The 15,573-nt window shown below is 44.5% G+C and overlaps 1 protein-coding gene across 1 annotated transcript; it reads right to left on the bottom strand.

Annotated features, from left to right (window-relative positions):
• Positions 1 to 2,783: 2,783 nt before the first annotated feature.
• On the bottom strand, positions 2,784 to 8,048 carry LOC310774724 (ankyrin repeat and SOCS box protein 12-like). The gene is made up of 7 exons (XM_083634851.1): positions 7,960 to 8,048; positions 7,625 to 7,686; positions 6,344 to 6,582; positions 4,764 to 4,998; positions 4,353 to 4,460; positions 3,826 to 4,011; positions 2,784 to 2,968 (listed from the first exon to the last, which is right to left on the bottom strand). Exons 3-7 carry the CDS (start codon positions 6,575 to 6,577, stop codon positions 2,817 to 2,819), a joined length of 915 nt encoding a protein of 304 aa, XP_083490977.1. The 5' UTR covers positions 6,578 to 6,582; positions 7,625 to 7,686; positions 7,960 to 8,048; the 3' UTR covers positions 2,784 to 2,816.
• Between the last annotated feature and the right edge of the window lie 7,525 nt (positions 8,049 to 15,573).

Below are 15,573 nucleotides of genomic sequence, written 5' to 3'. Positions count from 1 at the left end.
TTTTTTTTTTTTTTTTACATTTTCCCCTTTCTCTCAAGCACCCCCTGTAGTACCTCCACGTACCGCTAGGGGTACACGTACTCTAGTTTGGGAACCAATGATCTAAGGTACAGTATCGACCGGAATAACCCCGTATCAAAACCTCTCCAGTCAAACAATGCCTGCATTCCATCCTTTTTGTACACCGATCTAGAAGAAAATGACTTATTTGTATGGTTTTGCTGGCAGCCAATCACCGCAAGCGTTCTTCAATTTAACGTGACGTGTGATTGGCCCACTACCACAGCAGCTCCACCCCATACAGTGTGGTGGTGAAGTGGAGCGCGGTGTGTGTGACGGAGTTGACAGTCCAGCGTGCCGAGATGTCACCAACATTTTCAAAAGTATGGCAAAAAAAGGTATAGATTGAAGTACTCGTTTGATATCACATCACCTTAAGGGTACTGGTATTGTAATTTATTACACGATACCCAGCCCTAATGTGCGCACACACACATACTTCACTGTACAAACGGATACAGGTGCATGCACAGGCGGACACATACTGTACATGCAGCAAACACACATACACAGTTATGCGTCTACACACACACCTCTGGTGTGTATCAGTTATTTTGTCATCAGGTTTCTGTATATATCTGTTTACATATCTGTAGCAGTCAGCTGTAAATCTTTTTTTTTAATTAAAGTATCAATGAAACAAACTGCGTCACTTCAACAGAAAATCACTGAGTTGAGATTTTTTTTTTCATTGGTGCTGCCTGCTGAGGCCTGATGCACTGATGATGACACAGCTGCCGGATAATGAGGAAAAAAATAAGCTTTATGTATAGAGCAGTTTTCATACAAACACAGTTCTTTTATATATAGGCTATATAAAACAAATCTAATACAAATGCTTGATTCAAAGGAATACTAATTCAAAACATACAAATTAATACGATGGCAAATGGAAAGGAGTTGCAATATAAAGAGTAAAACTGACTGTAAAAAACAAACAAAATGTCCTAAACTTGTCAATAAAATCTAAATGGTTGAAATGTAATAAAACATTAATAACTACATAATAAAACGAACAAGTTGAACATTTTTAATTGATGTGAAGTTATGTCCGCGGGAATGAGTCCGGAAGATCTGGATGTTGCGACTTCCGGTTCCTTTCCACTTTTATGATTTTCGAAGCATAATGCGGAAAACATACTTCTGCGTCAGAAGCCCGATTGACTCATTTTGCAGGGGACTTCCCAGTGAGCCCTCGTCGTTTGAGTATATGGGACTAGCTGGTGCCTACAAGGCTCCAAGTCGAGGCGGATGCAGAAGTATGTTTCAGCCTTAACTAACTTTTTAAAATGCAATTTTCAGAAAATGCTTCAAAAGTCATAAAAGTGGTCCTCATTTGTGAAGATTATGAACACAAAGTTTGCTGTTTCATAAACTTTTGTTAATCACAGACCTTATTTCATGCATTTACCCGAAATCCACAGACAAAAGTCCCATTGACTTTTACACATAGGAACCAGGAAGTGCAGGGACTTTTGGGTTCTACAGAAATATATCATCCTGCGGTATTAGTCATGATTACATCATCAGTTAAAAGTGTAACCCCCTTATGTTGTAATAAACACTGGTTTTACATTTTTTCTGCCCATTTACAGACATTTTATGACATCAGTTGCTATGTATTTTTGACATTGAGAGATTTAAAATGATTCTTAGCCTTCCCTTTTAAAGGGTTAAATCACATGTAAGGGTGAGCAGCAGCGTGAAAACGATTACAGACGTTTGCACTCTTTTCTTTTGTATTGACCTGGATGTGAATCTGAATATGTACAGATGCTGTTTCATATTGCTTGCTGTTTTGTTTTCAGGTATATATATATATAATGTCTTTTTGAACCTCGTCTGCCTTTTGGTTTGTTTCTGACATCGGCTGCTTTGTTTGGAATCTGGTGAAATAAAATCTACCAAATATTAAATGAATTTTGTTGTCAACTTCTCACTGAACTTCTGATAGAAATTCGGTAACAAGATCTGTATTTACAGGGTAAGTACGGGGGACAAGATGTGAATTTCCCCTGTGAGTACATGGTACCAAATCTACTTACAGGGTAAGTACGGGGTACCACACCTGTACTTACAGGGTAGGTACGGGGTACCACACCTGTACTTAGAGGGTAAGTACAGGGTACAAGAAGTGAATTTTCCCTGCAAGTACATGGTACCAAATCTGTACTTACAGGGTAAGTACAGGGAACTACACCTGTACTGTAGTTACTATGTAAGTACGGGGGAATTGACACTGCTTTAGAATACATGTAAACAACAGACTAATGTTACTGATCAGCTGGTTTGCCAACCGCCATGAGATCAGCTGTTACAGCGAGCAACCGTTACATTTGCCAGACTTCTTTCTGTGGATTGATATGACTGGACTTGGTCCTTCAGAACAGCGTTCGTTCATAGCAACGGTCTGCTAGCCGCGCTTTTCCATACAGAAATAACATGTAGAATCATGTGATTGACCAATCAGATGAGTATTAAACAAAGCTGTGTAATGAAGGAGCTGTGATTGGCCCGGCCGTTTTTAGGCCGGTGGAAAAGTGCTACAACGGGAGGGCGGCCAGACGCAGCCGCCAGCAAATGCAACATGAGCTAGCTGGCAGATTCACCAGGTTCCCAGGCTAAGCTGACCAAGCTATAGAGTAGACTGTTTCACACACACAGTTTCCTGTTGCAGTGTTTGCTAGTACAATGACTGACAGGAAATAAGCTAGGTTCCAAACTGTTCCCTAGCAACACAATTCTGTGAAAACCATCTATAACACTGTGACTGGAGGTGGCTTGTATTGCAAGAAGCCAAGGAGACTCGGTGGCATTTCCAGTTGGTCAATACAGTGGATCCTGTTGATCTTTCGGAGGTGTCCTCGGATGGCGAGGCGGCACTGTGATGTCAGGGCCTTGGGACTTCCTGGAGGGGAGAGGGGACAGACAGAAAACATGGTCAAACCAAACACCTCATTCAAGAATCAAGAACCTTCAAACACTGCTGAAGTTTTCAATCAGTATTTCACTTCTTGCAGACTTCTTGCGAAAGCAACCGCCCACACGTATCATTTTAATCAACACCAGAGCATGAATAACGTTAGCTTCAGGAGAATCTGACCAATAGAAGTGTTCTCGGCGTTAGATGGACTTGAATCATCAGGTCTGCCATGTACTGATCGACCTGCTAGCACAGCGGTTCCCAACCTTTTCCAACTAAAAAAATACATCACTGAAATCTGCAGACTGCACTGTAGCCAGTTGCTCGAGGAAGAAATTGGGCACGTCCAGCTGCACATACGGCTATTTCAGCTAAAACCTGTGTGTAAATGATGTCTTTTCAAGTCAACTTGGCATCTCAGGGCTTGTGGAGACTTGGATTACGCCAGGTGAGCAGTATAGAAGCTGTTTATCTTTTTTTCTGTTTTTTGCGTTTTTGCTCATGGACCCCTTCACACTCAGCAGACAGCTCTACTTGCCTGATGCGGCCGGTCTCCATTTCTTCAAACTGGGACTAGTTCCCCTTTAACCCATTGATACCTGATGCAGCATTTGCGTGTATATCCCTCATTTGTGTGCGTATCCCTTTAAGACCGCGTTAACGCGGTTCGCCGTCTTAAAGGGATACACACACAAATGCTGCATCAGGTATCAATGGGTTAAGTTGTGGAGCAGTGATGTCAGTCCTGCCTTAAGGGGTTGGATCATGTGATCATGTGCTGGGTCATGTGGTCACCCTAAGAAAACCATTGTGCAAATGCATTCTTCTGTAGGGTTCAGCACCTCGTTCCTGCAGGAGCAGCTCCACAGCCTCGTTCTGCTTGGTGGACTTCTCGATGATCAGCGTTGGGAGGTAGACGTTGGCACCGAAGTCTATGAGCAGCTGGACGTACTCCACGCCGCAGCCGTGCCTCAGACACATCTCCAGCACCGTTTTGGGTCGCTTGGTTTCACTCAGCAGCGTGGCGTCTGTGTCAAGTCAAGTCAAGCTTATTTGTATAGTCCTAATTCACAAGCATGCCTCAGAGGGCTTTACAGAGAATATGTCTAGATAAGTCTAGCTAAGCACCATCAAACAGGATTGAACAATAATCTTATATTAGAGAGAGAGAGGGAGGGAGAGACGGTATGGGAGGAAAGGGGGAGAAGGGAGAGCAGAAAGTATACTGGGGCTGGGCGATACGGTTGAAATCAGTATCACGATAATCACGCGTCAGTTCAGATACATACCAATGTATATCACAATATGGTTCATGTAAGCAAAGTCACATTTAGCAATCCGATGATCATATCATACAGTATATAAGTACCTGGGCAGTTGTAGTCGGGGTCTGCCCCATAGAGCAGCAGCACCTTGAAGCACTCCATGTGTCCGTACACGGCCGAGAGGTAGAGCGGCCCGCTGGACACGCTGGCGCCTGAGGTTCAGGGTGGGACAATAAGACAATATAAGAATATCATCTATTATTATCTGTCTATCACGATAACAAACACTCCAGATCATTGTATCGTAGTGAATTTCCATTAATTGTGTATCCGTGAATATCGTCACATGACAATGACTATAGAGACACTGCGGAGCGCGTCACCTTCATCAACGCTGATGAAGGCTACCCACTGAAACGCGTTCGTTGTGCTGCTGTACAAGCTAAGTATTAAAAACACCTAAAGGACTTTTTGGAGTGCTGGCCCTTTGTTCTCTTTTCCCGGGCCACACCTACCTGAGGTCCAGAGCAGGACTTTGGAACGGGAGTTGACCTCGGCGCCGTGGCTCAGCAGCTCTTCCAGGATGTCCACGTCACCCTCTCTGGCAGCGGTCAGGACAGGCGAGCAGTTGTTGGTGGAGCAGCCGTTGGGGTTAGCTCCGGCTCTGAGGAGCGCTAAGATGCAGTCCAGGTACTTCCCGCAGACTGCAGTGAAAAGAGGCGTCTGGGCCTTGACGTCCACGCAGTCCACCTGTAACCACTTTATTTATTCATGCGTTTCATTTGACAGGGACAGTGGAGAAACTGTCCCAGAATTAGTAAGGAAGCTAAATTTCATCTGCAGTCCCTGGGTCCCTACTAGATACTACAAGGAGAGTCAAAAACACAATAAAACAGAGTTACAGTTCTTACAGTGTAACTCTGTTTGTTTGGTCGTGTATTAGCTTACATTTGCTGCAGTAAAGGCTTAGTTGTGCAAAAATAAAAAATAACAAAAAGTACACAGTCTTTTTCTAATCTACCCAGTCTTCTGCATTTGGTTCCCTTCACCTGGGTATGTCTCCAACTATACGGCAATCAGCTGTGATTAGTCTATTAACGATACAGGAATCAGCTGTGATTGGTCTATTTGCATAGTTTCAATCAGCTGTTTCTAAATAGCAATGTAAAAAAAGGATATATTTGTGTTTCAATATACAATGCGAACTGATGTTCACTTCAACTTTAGCCTATGAGTTAGGTTTAGAATACTATGAGTTAAGGTCCTTACACATCGGGAGCGTATTCTTCGTGCGATTAATTCGCACGTCAATAATATTTACCGAACCTATATCAGTCCGTGCATACCAACGGCGAAGTTTCGCTGAGTGTTATTGCGGCGTTTATTTTTTCGAACCACGTCGATTTTTCAGAAATTCGCTTCCGACGTGTACACATCTGTGGCTGTGATTGACAGGTGGGTCAAAACTCACATCGCAATATCATGCCGTATATTCGCATCGCTCTTGATGTGTAAGGACCTTTAGGTTTAGAATACTAGGCATCTCGCGTCGCGTGCTCCATTCCTAGGCTCAGCCCCCCTGCAGGTCTCCGAGCTGGCCCTGCAGCTTGCATACGCATCGCCCGCTGTGCGGGCTCATTTGCTCTTACGACATCACTGCCGCTGTGTGGGCTCACCTGCTCTTATGACATCACTGATGATGTCACAACTCTGCATCACTGATGCCATCCCAATTGCTCTTATGACATCACTGATGATGTCACAACATCTATGTCACTATGACATCATCAGTGGGACAAAAATGTAAACAGAACAAACAGAGCCAACATTGCCCCTTTTATAGATAGATAGATAGCTAGATAGATAGAGGTTTTATCTGTTTTGACAGAGGCATTTTGTGTCAAAGCAACACACTGTTGAGTTGGATGGGAATGTGACTACACAATGGATAAAAGGGTGCTCGCAATCCAACAAAACGGTAATACTTTTCCAGACCTTCCAGGGCTGCATAGAAACCCTGTATAAAAAACAAGAAGCACCACCTAAGTGGATTCAACTATTACTGCAACCAAACACATTAGTGACTGTTACACACCTGGGCACCGTGGGCGAGCAGCACCTGCAGACACCTGAGGTGGCCTCTGGAGGCAGCGGTGCGCAGAGGCGTGCCCGCGATGCCCCAGCCGCCTCGGCAGTCAATGACTCTCTTGTAGATTTCTTGGCAGAGCATCTTGTCCACAAGCCTGGCATCGTTTTGCAACACGGCTCGTCTGAGCTGGGAAGTCTCACGGCTCTCTTCTTCTATTTTAGGTAATTTGAGGTGGATCATAGAACCTGAACAACGTGCACAGAAGACAAACCCAAAGAGAACTAAGATCACAGATGGAAACTTTAACAAACTGTAGATGGAAAATGAATGGCGGATGAAATCCCTTGGTTGTATGTTGAATGCAGGAGAGGACGTGACTTTAGCCAGCGTGACTTAGGTGCTCAGTCAGTAGTCACTGCGACCATACCAGGAAGTAGGCTATAACGTATGACGTTAAAATTAAATCCATACACTGAACCTTTAAACTGGTTATGAAATACTGGTGCCTCTATATGACCTACATGGGCAAATGAGACCATCAGCTAGGAGAATGGATATCAATTTGTTATTACATGCATGCGCTGCGTGGGGGACGGGGGTTACGCTACTACAGGGAGAAGAGGAGCCACCAGCTCTGCCACTCTCACCAGGAAAATCCACGTCTCCACTAAATCCTCGTCTCCGGCCTGTTGTCAAAACCTTATCAAATGGGGGGTCCGTGGTCCAATTTGTGGCAGTTTAGGGGTCATCTATTTGCTCCTTGAGGTGAAAAAGCTTGAGAGGCATGGCTCTTATCTATCTTAAGATAAGGGCAGTACCAGTGTGTATTTATGTGAAGGTAGGGCTCAATGTTTATCCTACAACACAGCGTTTATACACAGCTATTTTTAATACGACCTAATGTTATATATCCAATGAACATTTCAACTAAAAGTTAGGCTGCCAAGTTATCAAACGACCTCATGAAATGAGCAGTTTGAACATTTTGTTCTCTGTAAGTCTCTAAACTATCAACTTCTCTCTTTGTTGATGGTCTAGCTTAGTTTGTGGAGAAAGATACTGTTTGCAAAAAGCTTCAAGATGTGCCCTGTTCTCTCCATACAAGCTCAGTACGCCAAACTCAATTAAAAAACAATGCAATGTGATGTTTCATTCATTCATGAAACTTAATTTAATACCTAGCCTAAGCCATTTAAGAGGTTAATGCACAACAGGGATCTTCTCGTAAATTCGGCATAGAGATAATCCACCGCACCAAGCATCATGTCTTTAATTAAATAATGTTACCTTGTGGAGTTGGTTTACACTGCTCGCTGATGCCACCTGCCGACCGCCGAGCACGGTGTGTCCTGGAGGAAGGAGGATGAGGAAATATAAGAGGCGAGCTGACATTCTAGTTAAAGACGTGCTGTTTGGTGTCATGGATGCACGCCGAACTTCAGTCATGCTCTCCCTGTATACCATATTAACGCTATACAGTACATTATTATGCTACCCTCACGTATCGAGGCTAGGACGCGTTCAAACCGGTTCAAACAGAAAGCTCTTCGCTGACTAACGTTAGCTAAAAAACAAAAAACAGATGCTAAATCAATTCCATTATTCGACCTTGCGGCAAATACCTTTCGTAGCTTTAAAACGTAACAGCGGTAAAGCGACGAAGCCATCCGTATGTTTGTTTATTTGATGTGTCACCAGGCAGGCACCACCTCTGCACCAAAGAGCGTGGATGGAAAGAGTCGACAACTATTAATGATTTTTAAACAGCCGCTAGAGGCGCTGCGGTAGCGCCAAAGCAGCGCCGCCGCCATATTGGCCGTTAAAACGTTAAACAATGAGCTATGTTCGGTAATTAACTACAGAAACTCTGTAAACAACATGCCCTTCATGGTTTCCCCAAAGATCCTGGAAGGGGCGGTCCACTAAAACTAAAGGATTAAAGTAAGGATTAGCCTACTTCTAAAGGATACCTTTCTATCTATCCAGGTTCAGTCTCTCCAATGTTTGTTATGGGTAAATCAATCTGGGAACAGTCTATTTCGGCATGTAAAACGAAACGTAAATAAGTGCCGAAATAGGCTTCCCAGATTGTGGGTCGATTTTACATGGTTGCAAATTCTACATTGACTTTTATTATTATTATTATTATTATTATTATTATTATTATTATTATTATTATTATTATTATTATTATTATTATAGAAATGGTCTGTTGTAGTCAGGTGAATGGAGCTGAACTTTAATCAATAGGCTACATGAAATGTGTATGTTTCAGGCGCCACACTGCCACCCACAGTGAGGTGTAGGTAGTGCAAGACAATTTCACATAGGCTACATCATGTTCATGTTTCCATCACAGGTTTGTGCAATATGTTATCTATGAGAATTTTATGACCTTATGATGAAAACTAGCTAAAGCTGGTCATTTTCCTCACCTCATGCCCTGCAGGGTCAACTTCCTGTTTGATGCTTGCCCCGCCCACCTATGTGATGTCACACCAATGAGGGCATGCAATTTTGATAATGTAGTTTCACAGCTAGGGCTCAGCAATTTTCCCCCCACTCATCAGGCATGAAAATATACCCTCTATAGTTAAACTGTCCCATTCACCCTGAATTCACCCTACATTTTATTATGACGCTTTCGCAATTGCTAAAATCATTAAAACATTATAGCCTACTGTTTTCACAGTATGACTACAATGGTAACATGGTAAGCGCTTTCTGTAGTGTTCACATTACATTTGATTAACCAGGAATCTGTTGTCTTTATTGGTGGGGTTAGAACGATACAATATTGGCTTTTATTTAAAAATCTGATATGGTCCAGTCAGCGCCGTCCACCTCTGATATGATAGGTAACCCTTCCTTAGTAATAGACCACCAATTTCCCCTCCAAGGGCAGCGTTCTATTCATATTTAAATTTCAGAATCAGGTTGTAGTCAGACTGAAGTAGAGATACCTTACATCTTTGTATGCATTGTTGTTCAGATTGCTCAACTCAATGTAATCCTAGCACAAATTCCCATCCACCACACGGTGGCAGCAGCGCTCCACTAACAGGACAATCAGCGCTGCAGCCTGCTGAACAGTTTTGGGCAAGTTACTGAAAATCTTAAATTAGTTACAGTTACTAGTTCCTTGTCTTAAAAAAGTAATGCCATTACTTTACACATCAATGCATAATAAAAGTAATTAGTTACTAGGTAAAGTAACTTTTTTGTTATGTTTAAAGAGTCTCTTATTAATGCACACTATTGTAGTATTCCTGTGGCACAGTGTGGGACAAGACATACTAACAAATTGTACCTGCATGGGATACTTGAACATTGAACAGCTTATTGAGGAGGCTGCCACACGATGGCTCAGTGTAGCACTGTTGCCTCACAGCAAGACGGTCCTGGGTTCGAATCCCTCAGTCCCGGGAGTTTGCATGTTCTCCCCGTGTTTGTGTGGGGTTTCCTCCGGGTGCTCCAGTTTCCTCCCACCATCAAAGACATGTATGTTAGGGTTAATACTCCTGTCAAAGACATGTATGTTAGGGTTAATACTCCTGTCAAAGACATGTACGTTAGGGTTAATACTCCTGTCAAAATACATGTATGTTAGGGTTAATACTCCTGTCAAAGACATGTACGTTAGGGTTAATACTCCTGTCAAAATACATGTATGTTAGGGTTAATACTCCTGTCAAAGACATGTACGTTAGGGTTAATACTCCTGTCAAAATACATGTATGTTAGGGTTAATACTCCTGTCAAAGACATGTACGTTAGGGTTAATACTCCTGTCAGTGACCCTGACCAAGGCACTGACAATCCAACTGGAGTTGGTCCCAGGCCGCTGCACTGTGGCTGCCCACGTACTGCACCTCGTTATCCACCTTATCTCTAGCTGCCATGATGCCTATGGGTGCTTCTTCCGGTGTAATCCTCCAAGCCTTTTAGCTTGCACATTTCCGAAATGTGCAAGCTGCGATTGCTGCAGCTTGAGTGCAGAACCTCCCAGCGTCGGAGTTTTAACGAGTCGTTAATAACGAGGAAATGGCAAGCTGCAACAATCATGTCACGTTAAACCGGACCTTGTACCCATAATTATTTTACAGCGGGGCATTCAAAAATAAGGTGGAGGATGGGTCAAATGTTACCCCGCTAGCCGGGCGCTTCTCGCTAGCGCCCGGCCAACCATAATTAGTTTCCCGATAGACCAGCTTTACGCTCTTGCAGCTACGTCTGAAAACATTACTTACCTGAGCCAGAAACTTGAAGTGAAGACCTTATCCGATGCCTAACATCTGCTCTAAATAGCGACAGCAGTCGCCGCTTGCAACTTGTTGCATAAAATCCACTTTTATGTCTTTGATATCAAAAAGTCCTTAATGCAATACCATTCCGGAAGTGTGGGGGGCAGTAGTGTAAACACAGTGCGTCGCTGGGTTTGCAAGTGGCGACTGCTGTCGCTAAGCGGATGTTAGGCATCGGATAAGGTCTTCACTTCAAGTTTCTGGCTCAGGTAAGTAATGTTTTCAGACGTAGCTGCGAGAGCGGAAAGCTGGTCTATGGGGAAACTTATTATGGTTGGCTGGTCGCTAGCGAGTGCATGAGCGAGAAGCGCCCGGCTAGGGTAAGGTCAAATGGGGACATTTCACATGGGGACAATAAAGGTACTGGAATCAATCTGACTCCATGGTCCAGATTAATAAAATAACTGTTTATTAATGGAAGAAAGTCCCAGATTCCAGATTTAAATACTAGAAACCGCATCAAAGAGTGTGTGCTAGGAAGTGTGTTAGTGTGGCACTGTCTGTTTATCTTCTGTAGATATGCAAGACAAACTCCCCTCAGAGAAAATATTGACCTATAGGCACCAAGTAGTAACAATGGAGTAGATGGATGAGGTCATATATTTCTAATTTACACTTTAAAATATGACAATTGTATTGTCATGGTGTTTTCCTATAATTTTCCATTTTTCATCCTGTGGTTTGGCGTCGTGGATTTGCTTTCGCCCCTAGCCTACTCCAATGGAGCAAAATTACTTTTGATATTACAGCTATTACAGATTTTTTTTTTGGTTTTTAACAAATCTATATAAACATTTTAACCATGACCAAATGGCGACACATGAACATTTCCTTTGATGGTGGCACTCACAGCTTTGTCGGTGTCATTAGCGGGCTGAGTCAGCGTAAAGAGGGCATGAATGGCGAGACTTTGCGGCGGGTGGAGGAGGCGCCGTGAGCGAGGTGACATGGGCGGGACGGTCGTGTACGGGACAGGGAGCGAGCGCTTCAGAGAGGGGGCGTCGCTCACTGATCGGCCCCTAGGGGCCCGAAGTGTATGTGAGATAATGTGTGTGAGAGACAGAGCCCAGCAACCAAAGGCCACGTTGTGACATGCAAGACGTCACACTAGGCCTTGGGTTGTGTGTGTGTGTGTGTGTGTGTGTGTGTGTGTGTGTGTGTGTGTGTGTGTGTGTGTGTGTGTGTGGCGAACAGGGAGCTGAGGACTGCTCTCTCTAATGTTTGTTGTTGTAGCACATTGTAAGTTCCCCCTCTCCTCCTCCCCCCTCTCTCTCCATGCTACATAATGAAATCCATCCATCCCAATTAGGAGGTGTCACAGTCTGTGGTGGTGGTGGTGGTGGTGGTGGTGGTGGTGGTGGTGGTGGTGGTGGTGGTGGTGGTTGGGACATCGAGGGTGTGTGTGGGGGGAGGGTGTGACTTGAGACGTGACTTGAGACTCGACTCGGACTCGAGATTTGGGACTTGTGCACAGTCTTTATATTTAAGTGGGGCAGCCGCTTCTATAAGTGACTTTGTGTGTCCGTCCGTTTTGGCCGAGATGTGAGCACGGGATTAGCTGAGATGTGCTAATGAGATTTAGCCTATAGGCCCCTCCCCCCTGGCTAGGCCCCTCCCCCCGGCTCTAGAGAGTGAAGACAGAAAGCGCCACGGCTCAAAGCTGGTGAAACCACTGGCTGTGTGACTGTATATACAGTCAATGGGTGACACACGCATTCATAATGCTAATGAATACACTTTGATCTGCGCTTTGAATGAATGAGGAAATAGGTGTGTCTCGCGGTGTAAGGTCTGGAGCTGTCCATATTGCATTGTGATTGGCTAGTTGTTACAAACCACGCCTCTTTCGTGGGCACGAGCTCCTGTGCACAAGCATTTTCATGTGCATGAGCTCAGAGCTGGATAGAGAAATTCTAAATTGACTGACCAGCTGATAACACAAACCAGACAAAGGGGGCGGATCCTGGATCTGTTATGTCCATTCATGGTACAGGCCCCTGGGAAAATGAGAACCGTGTTGACTCAATCTTTCTCCAAAATCACATATAGTCCCTTTAACAACTTCACTAATGCCTATAGAAAATGGATTCACATAAGGACACCACCTTGTGTACGTTTATGTTACTGTCTTTATGTATGCGTCCGCCCCCACACATATTTGCATTCTCACACACACACACACACACACGCACGCACACACGCACGCACGCACGCACGCACGCACGCACGCACGCACACACACACACACACACACACACACAGGCGTTTTTGTTTTGAAAGGAAGAGAGGGTTAATTACTTACATTCTTCAATTGGAAACATCTTTCCATCCCCAGTCTCTCTCTCTCTCTCTCTCTCTCTCTCTCTCTCTCTCTCTTCTCTCTCTCTCTCTCTCTCTCTCGATCTCTCCACACTCTAAAAACCAATGTGTTCCTTTAGGGCAGTGGCTCTCAACCTTTTTCATATCAAGGACCCCTAATTTTCTCTAGTGCCATGCCAAAATTCACCTGCACTGACCTTACTGCGCTAAGCTGCTATACAATTACATAGTTCGAGGTAAATGTATACTATCAAAATTACAGTGTGTTTTGGAAAATAAGCATTATTAGATACTGTAAGCTTGGGACACTTCTGAAACATGCTGCGGTGTGTCTGGTGGAATCAGCCATGTCAAGCTGCACAGAGCACATCGAGCCGGGCAGGAAGTCATACAGGAACAGCACAGAGCATTATTTTCAAAATAAAATACTCTCCAACAATAGAGAGCCACAGGAACGAGTCCGGAAATCATCGATGCTAACACTCCTGGTTCTTCACTGTTTTTGCCTATGGGATTTTTGAATGGGTTTTTGGCACGATGCTTCTAATAAGGTCTCTGGGCAACGCAAGCTTAATCAAACACGAACCAGTGTTTAGTAATATCATCTTCACACATGAGGACCACTTTTATGAGTTTTGAAGCTTATGTGCCGTTAAAAGGGCGGCTAGCTAGCAAACAGCTAAATGAGACTACACTGTTGAGTCGACGGGGATATTATACGTCAATAACGTCATCACTTCAAAGGACGAACACGGAAATTCTCTTTCCCTCACCTGGTTCAGCCCGTTCAGCCCGGGGTAATCAGTGCACAGCAGCGCACACATCAACAACAGTCCAGGTTGAGTGCTGACGTGACGGGGAAGTCTATGCGACACTGTGTGTAGTTCTGGATTAGCTTAGCACAAGCTTTTTACTTCTAGGGCTCGCATTTACGCTTCAAAACTCATGAAAGTGGTCCTCATGTGTGAAGATTATCCGGCTGAACACTGGTTCGCGTTTGATTAAGCTTGCGTTGCCCTTATTTGAAGCATCGCGGCAAAAACCCATTCAAAAATCTCATAGGCAGAAACAGTGAAGAACCAGGAAGTCCGGGACTTCCGCGTTCTGACTACAAAAATACGTCATCAAATCAACAAACACATCGGATGGTGCCATGGGGGTTAAAAATGAACAAATCATCTACTGCACAGTACCCTCAGCGAGGTCTGAGGATAAAATAAGCTTTATGTTGCAATCTGAAGAAACCACTAAAGGTTCCTCAAAGCGCTTTTGATTTTTTAGAGTGTGGGCTAACGGAGGGTGGAAGAAGAGATGAGGGGGTTAAAGTCCCAGAGAGACTCAATGGAGACCAGCTGCAGGGCACTGGGCAAAGGCCAGGGAATGTTCTGCATGGATAGAAGACCATGAGACCCCCAGGAGAGGAGAGGAGAGGAGAGGAGAGGAGAGGAGAGGAGAGGAGAGGAGAGGAGAGGAGAGGAGAGGAGAGGAGAGGAGAGGAGAGGAGAGGAGAGGAGAAGAAAAGATGTCTGCCACCAGGGTGGGAAATTCATGGAGGCCATGGCTGCCATTGCCCCTTGGAGCATCTTGGCAGCTGTGCCCTGCTACCAGCCTGCTACTGTCAGGTGCTTTAAAACTTAAAAGCATCAGTGGTCTCAGTTTAGCCTATACAGGATGTGTAATTAGCTCAACTTAACGCGCATTTCAGACAAATCGCTCTTAACAATGCCAATAGAGCCGCAGCAATGGCCTTTGTGCCCTGGCATGTGGCCTTAGCATGTGCCCTAAAACAAAGATGGCTCTAGCCCCTAACATGGTAGACACATGACAGAAGAAAAGATGGCTGCCACCAGTAAAAAGAATGTAGAAATATGACAGAGTGACTTTGATGTCACACTGTCTATGTCCGCACACAGAGTCCGCACATTGACTGATGTGCGGACTCTACTTTTGTCTCACTACTGATCACTCACTGATGTCATCCGTGATGCGAAGTTGAGCAAATGTGCGCTGCGCATGCCAATAGTGCATGCGAGGCCACGCAGCAGCCGAGCTATGGATGAGCCCACGCAGGGGCCGAGTTGCGCATGCGAGCCGGCGCAGCGGGCGAGCTGCAGGGCGGGCGTGGGCGAGCCCGCGCAGCGGACGAGCCTAGCATACAATCGATCGAGCGTAGTGCGCTCGATTTATACTTAGCCATAATATTCTAACCACCCAAGGTAGACTTATCAGTTACCACGGTGATGATCTGTATGATGTCATCCTTGTTTATTTAAAATATATATATATTTGATTTCATGGAGAAGTACTACACAATTCGACAACGTTGACCTCTTTGATTGGTGGAGCTCGCTGTATGGTCGTCTGTGATTGGTGGCCTGCACTCATTCTCTCTGGCTGTTCTGTCTCTGGCTAGACTACTACAGACTTAGGCTACATCTTGCAAAGTAAAGAAGCTAATACCGCCACTGAGTGACAACCGATATATTATCGAAGCTCTTATGAATCACGCTGTTTTTAATGGCAACGCCCATTTTGAAATCTGAGGACCACGGTATGTTCAAATTAAAGCACGGAAACGCGTTCTACGATAAAGTTAGCCATTGAGCTAATAGT

Source organism: Poromitra crassiceps (genome assembly GCF_964638095.1).
Source record: "Poromitra crassiceps genome assembly, chromosome: 4".
Taxonomy (NCBI): Eukaryota; Metazoa; Chordata; class Actinopteri; order Beryciformes; family Melamphaidae; genus Poromitra; species Poromitra crassiceps.
The sequence above is the reverse complement of the archived record's forward strand: the minus strand, read 5'-3'. Positions and strand labels throughout refer to the sequence as shown.